At 38.1% G+C, this 6919-nt stretch overlaps 1 protein-coding gene across 2 annotated transcripts in view; it reads left to right on the top strand.

The window, feature by feature from the left end:
- The first annotated feature begins 6169 nt into the window (after positions 1–6169).
- The window catches only part of map7d1a (MAP7 domain containing 1a), a 34298-nt gene continuing 33548 nt past the window's right edge, over positions 6170–6919 (top strand). For both annotated transcript variants that reach the window (XM_066683763.1, XM_066683762.1), the window contains exon 1: positions 6170–6503. In XM_066683763.1, coding sequence (XP_066539860.1) covers positions 6443–6503 — 61 coding nt within the window. In that variant the 5' untranslated portion in view covers positions 6170–6442. The remainder of the gene's footprint in view (positions 6504–6919) is intronic.

Genomic DNA, 6919 nt, shown 5'->3' with positions numbered 1-6919 from the left:
AAATGAGACATAATGGATATGAACTTGCTGAAATGTGTTGGCTCAGTCAGCTCTCTGCTTACGGGCCACGTGCCTATACACACTATAGTAGACTGTCCATGTTAAGTTTAATCAGACAGACATTTCACATTGTGGGGGGAAGAAACATTGAGGCAGTATGTGAAATGTTTGTAAAACAGAAAGCAGCGACTTACTAAAACCATTTGACCTGTATTTAACTTTAAAACAAAGCAAATTTTAATTGGGCCCAAGCAAAGAAAAAAAAACATATATGAGGATTTTTTGTAAACATTTCTTAATCCTGAAAAGGCATTATTAATGTGCCATGTTTGTTTAAGTGATATATATGTCAGGGTGAGTGACCTCTTTACATTTTTTTAAATATATCACTTGATCTTAAGTTTCAGTTTAAACTATTGGCAAAAATCTTTCTTTATTGAACCAAAAGTGGTTATTTTATTGCATCACACAAACTATTGTTAGTACCTTTATTTTTAAGAGTGCTTCTATTTAGAATGAATTAGTCAACGTTTTCTAAAGCAATTCCTATGTTTTTTAAGTTGTATTTTTCTATTAAAATATGCTTAGGTATCAAGATTGTTCCAGTATAAATTTCAAAAGCCATAGAGTCAATCACATGGGTGTATTAGTAAAACTATATAATACAGGTCAAACAGAATGCAAAATGTTTACACAATTTAAAGCCTTAGTAATTCAAGTTATCTATTATACTGTGGTCTTTTTAAATTGGGCAGAGGGTATGGACACAGTCAGAGGATTTGAAAAGAGCTTTGTTGATCATATACCATGACCTTAATTCCTTGTTATTTGTCCAGTAATCCAAAGATCACCCATAATGTAAAATCAAGTGAAGCAGTTAATGATGTGAAAATCATTCTTGTTTATTATCTTGTGCCTCTAGGTGAATTGAGTGGTTGAAATTTTGTTGAAGCTTGTGTGGGAGGAGGTTTTAAGTGCTGATGAATTAACTGGTGGTGGCCTCTTCAAGAGCTTGTTTCTCCATTGAAATACTGACACTCTAAAATCTCTTTCGCTATAAGCAAAATTAATCTAAATTGAACACCATCTTCTCATGCTGTTACAAGTTGATGCCCTCAGGGCAGCATGGCATGACTAATAGTACATTTCTTCCCATTATCAAATCTCAATTTGGACAATGCTATCTGGCGTGATCCTACGTAGATTACATTTCCTCAGCCTTTCTATCCTACATTATGGGTTCCCTATGTGGTGAACAACGCTAAAAGAAAGGAGTGAATGCAGAGAATTCAGACTGTAAGCACTTTATTGATTTTGTCTGCCTGAAAAAAGAGGCAAGTTAAAGACGGTGCACATTTAATGGTTGCTAGATTGTTTCTTGCAATGAACGTTTGGCACTAGTCCAAATGGACTTCTCAGGGTCAGTGTTGCTACATGCTGATGGTGATATATGTGCTAGATATTTTGACCAGTAAACATACATAGTTCTGCCTTAAATATTTATTTTCCTGTACACTTATGTTGCAGGTCTTCTTCTGTCTTCTGTCTTCCCTTTTTACACTGGAGGTTTATCTAATACATTAAATGGGAAATAATGTGGATTCCTGTGTAAGGGGCTCTGCAGGAAGGGGATTTTCTCTTTTGGGGGTCTAGCAGCATGAGGATTATCCCTTCTCTTGTGCAGCATTAGTATGGAATGATCTGTCGCAGTAACAGACCTGTTTCCATGATCTCATTGAATATGTTGGTTTTTATAATGTGGTTACAAACTGATTTAAGGCGATGTTGATAATGTTTAAATACATTGAAATTGCATTTGTAGATTTGCAGATGCCTTAGACATGTATTGGAGTAAAACCATTGTTGAATAACAAATTGGGGATATTGCAGGCAGAAATGGGCAAATCTGTCTTTTGTGATGTACATTCAGCTGTGTGGTGAGAGCAAACAGAAGATGACTTTAGGCTTCTTTCCATCCTCAGCCTGAAGGATTTCACCATATGTGTGATGTCATGAATAGGTGCTTCAATAAACAAATAAATGAGCATGTGCTTCTGTCACAGTTACAGAGGATCTCCTCATATTTGTCTGATATATGAAAGGAATCTCATGAAGCTGAAAGTGTAGTAATAACTGATGTGTTTGTCCTTAGCGATGAAAATGCTTGTGGCTGAAGTTGTCCAATGAGTAAGTAATAGGATTCAGATCTGTGGTTTAAAGGCACTGAATATTAAATTTGCCTCTTTGAAGATTGAGGATGTTGCTGTGTCAGCTGGCATGCTGTTAAGTGCATGCATGGCCTTGCTTACAAGACTAGTATGTCTCATAGCATTAGCTGCCCTTAGAGACAGAAGGTGTGATGAATCAGAATTGATGTCAAATAATACCAGCCATTCTTAACTCTGTAACACCCACAATTCGCATGTAACTACAGCCTGCAGCATGATATTGCCTGCTAAAAGTGGTCAAGTTCTTGCATGTATTGGAAGACCATATTTCACAGCTTCTTGTAACTGCATAAAAAATTCTGAATGCCATTATTATTATTTCAGGTTATATTTTATGACACTCCATGGTACTTAACTGATATTTATATGTATATGTATTATTTTGGCTGTTCTTTTACACCCTAAAGTCCTGAGGTTGCTAAAGGGGTGTGTATGGGGGGTATTTTTCCTTTTCCTTCTCTTTATCTCCCTGGCCTTCTCTCTTTCTCTGCCCTCTCACTCCTCTGTTTATCATGGTAATGAATGAGGTTAGAAGGGGAGGATCTTAAGCTGGAGGAGAAAAGGGTGGGGGCTTGTGCAGAGGACACAAGCTCAGCTCACAACACCCCTATGTGGGGCCTCAAACACCTCAAGATTATCTCAAAAGAAGAGAAAGTGTGTGGGGGTGTGTTAGAGAATATTTCTCATTGGAAATAATGTTTTATTGAAAGTTCTGTTTTATTATTATTAAAGTTTAATTGAAAATAATGATTTGTTCTTAATGATTTGTATAAGAAATGCATATGGGAGGGTCAATATATGATTTATATGTGGGACTGGACAGCCATATTTGATCGGTTTTTGGTCTATGTAGCAATGTAGCAATTTCAGATAATATATTGTTAAATACAACTCATATCCTATTCCTGCTTTGCACCCTGTCATTCCAGGAAGGCTCCGGAACCACAGCGACCCTGAACTGGATAAGCAGTTAGAGAATTAATTAGTTCATTCATATCCTAATTTCTGTCCATTCTGTCACACATCTGGGAGACTCTCCAAGCTAGATGAGCCTTTTATTATTAGGTACAGGTGAGTTATGTTTGATTTTCTGTAGGTTTTAAATCTGCATATTGTCCAATTACAAACATGTATCTCCATCTTTGTTGATTTTTACATTCGCTTCTATTGAAAGTTAAGAAGGTATTTTTCCTCCTGTAATGTTAGTATTTTGGGAGATACATGTTTTTAATAGGACAGTGACAGTATGTGACTTCACACATAATGTTATAGACTAGGATAGGGAAACTGCGTATGCAGTATATGTAGCATTCCTACCATTGTGTTTTCATTAAGGGGCCATGGTCAGCTCTGGACACTCTGAAAATCTGACCCTTGGAGACAATAGGCAGGCTTCTTGAGCAATACCATGTTGAACCTTCTTTCCAGGGTTTAAACCTATTCATAATTCATTGCACAAATATGGTTGGAATGCCAGAATTTGAAAACATGTTTTCACTGCTGGAACAAAACCTTGTATCTCTATTCTTGTTGCTTTTAATTTGAAAATAGCAGCTGGCATTTATGTTGTTTTTAAAATTTCATGAGAAGTGAACAAAAAAAGGTTTCTCAGATAATGTTTCACACTGCAGATAAAATTGTAATCTGACAGCAACAATAAAATAGATGACAAACTTTTAGTTTTATATTCAAAGATACGTTCACAAAAACTAAGTTTAGATTTTTCCCCATTTACAATTTAAATTATAGCCCAAGCACACAATATGTTCAATATTGTCCAAAAAACAAAAATTCCAGCCAACCAGTGTGCTTTCCCCCCCACTTTTTTGTGTGGGGTGTGCTGTCCACTGAATAACTTGTGGCCGCTCCACTGCTGATGTGATTACATCAGTGCTCTATTGTGTGTGTGTTTACTCCCAGCCCAGCTCTCTCTTCTTCACTATTAAGCTTCAGGCTTATATATACAACTACAAAAAGAATGTGTTTATATCTTTGAACGTGCACATATATAAGTGTGTGCATTCATATGTGTGTTCCCTATGAGGGTTGATACAGAGAGAGAGAGTGCTTGAAGAGGAGTGGCACAGCTGCCGCTTGTAAATGAAGCCCCATTCTCTCATTCTCAAACAGAGAGGGACTATTTTCCTGAGTCTACACATTTGGTTGGACACTTAATGGACTCCCCCCCATCTCATTCGCCTCCCACTTGTTTTCTTATCCACACTTTTAGACCATTTCTGTGACTCAGTTTTTCATACCATCACGTGGTTCTTAACTTTGTTTGAGTGTATGTATATATATGCAAGTAAAAATTACACCAATACTGCACTCTGAAATTAATGAATTAAACATAGGCCACTTCCCAGTCTATTTAACTATTTAAATATTTAACTTCCCAGTCAAAATGTTAAGTACAAGTTCCATATGACAGAAAACTACACAGAAGCCTCAGAAATAAATTACATAAAACATTTTGGTGTTAAGTGTGTCCAGAATATGTCTTTATTAAAAATTCCATTAGTTTCAGATGTGTTTCAAAGAAAATGTGTAGGGGTATGTTTCCATACATAGAATAAGTGCAGGAGCACCATTCAGCATATGACTAAATACCAAAAAACAAAAGACAGTATGCAAACCTAAAGGTCCTCCTAAATTAACTGAATGCTCTGATCTTTGTTCTTGACTGAAATTCATTTTCTTAATCTCATAAAATCACTTCGTAAAAGAACGCAACACAATATTTATACCTTAAAATTACAGCACAAAATCATTGTGATGCTCCACTGACCTGTAATAGGGAGAATAGCTATTGCCATTGCTACACCAGGCTCACCACTGCAGAATGTGCACTATGTAAATTTTGGAGAATGGTAAGATTGAATTGCACTTTAATCCCCAGGTAATTGGATGTCATTTTTCAAAATGAAAGAATAAAATTAAATGGAGATTCTAGTGAAATGTTTATCAGTTGTAGGTTTCCTCTGCCTGCCCCCCAGGCCCAAACCCTCCATTTCTGTGTCCAGTTGCAGTGACAGGTGGCTCTTGGGGGTTTGTGTAGCACAGGGCCAACAGCTGCACAAAGGAGCCCCACTGGGTCATTTTTTGGGGACGGGATGTCCTCTCTCAAGCGTGCCGTTTGCTACCCCACCCCCATCCCACAGCATCCATGCCGGTTCTCAAGCAGATGCTAGCTGCAGTCTACAGGTGGCAAGCAGCTTCACAATTCAGACTGATTTTCAAGAGCATCTTTTTATTCAGGCTCATTGTCTCAAGTATTCGAGTGAACTAAACCTTTGTGTTCTTTTGTTTGAATAGCATTCTGAACCTGAAAAGGTTGAAGTGGTTACTATGGGAAAAACAAACACATAAATATTAGTCACAAGGATGACATAGGGCCTGGTACTTTTAGACCTAGTCCTTCAAGCAGGTGTTTAGCCCTTAGGTTTAGGGCAAGTTTTTGTGTGCTTGTACTTATCCAACCCCGACCCAATTCAGGGGGCTCTTATGAAAGAATCAGGAGTAAACTCAAGAGAAATGAGTGAAAGCAAACAATGCACATATCCACGACTAATTTTGGTAATATTTTGCTAAAACGCTAGGCTCTAGTAAAACACCTCACCACGGCACTTCAATCAGCTGAGAGCACAAAACCGTTTGAATGCTGTCTCAGTGGTAGAGTCCATTTAAAGGAGCAAGTAGGGAGGCACCAGTATAATAAAAAAAAAATGAAACATGAAATTAGATTAATATCCAGGCCAAAAAGAAGAAGTAATTCTTCTCAAAGAGAGGAAATTCATGATTTGCATGTAAACCTTGGCCATAGGAAGAGGTTGTATTTACCTGTGCGCTAAGGCTCGGTCGACCCCTCTGTGAGTGAATGGTACAGTCCTGTATTCGGGCTTGGGAGACGGTCCTCTGAGCACCAGTAGATTCACTATCAACCGAAGAGGAGGGACTAGGTCTACGTGGTAAAGTTAATCTCAGATTTTTAACACTCACGAAGCCGGGCTAGTCTCGGGTTTGTGGTCTGTGGACTAAAGTTACATTCACACATCTCACTTATTTCCATTACCGTTCCCCCTTTCCCGAGCTTTGGTCGCTCGTGGATAAACAGAGCGACTGAACAGGGCTTTTCCTCGTTTTGTATTGCGGAGGAATGAGTGAACGGTCTGAGAGGAGAGCTCGACCATCTGCCTGACCCACACCACAACAACATGGAGAGGAAAAATAATGACTCTGAGCTGGACACACGTGGACAGCGTCTGGCTGAAGACAGTAAGTCTGTTTCTGTTAACGTTTAATGTTACGTTTGCGCTAAGGTGGTTTAATCGAGGACCAGAAGAATGAGAGAAAACAGCATTGTCAGACATTCTTCCATCTGTCTATGTTCAATAACATTCATAGCAAATTGAAACTGAAGTTTCGAATGAAAACTGCATTGATAGTTTTTTGGAAGTGCTTTAAGTTAAGTATTTTTTATCCAAAATGACACTTATCTACACCCCTCGGTTCGAGCCCTCAGTGCAGTGAGAATAAAATGGACTGAACGACCCCAGGTGTCCTTCATCTTCATCATCTGTGGATCTGTAGCTGAGGGAACAGTGTGTTTAATGTATTTTTAAAGAGACGGTTTTGGCTTAACACACAGGTGTTTTTCTCTGCATTGTCATATATTACTCCATTTTTTCTGA

The sequence above is a fragment of the Hoplias malabaricus genome, chromosome 10 (assembly GCF_029633855.1).
Source record: "Hoplias malabaricus isolate fHopMal1 chromosome 10, fHopMal1.hap1, whole genome shotgun sequence".
Lineage (NCBI taxonomy): Eukaryota > Metazoa > Chordata > Actinopteri > Characiformes > Erythrinidae > Hoplias > Hoplias malabaricus.
Note: the sequence above shows the minus strand (reverse complement) of the source record. Positions and strands in the feature narration are given on the sequence as shown.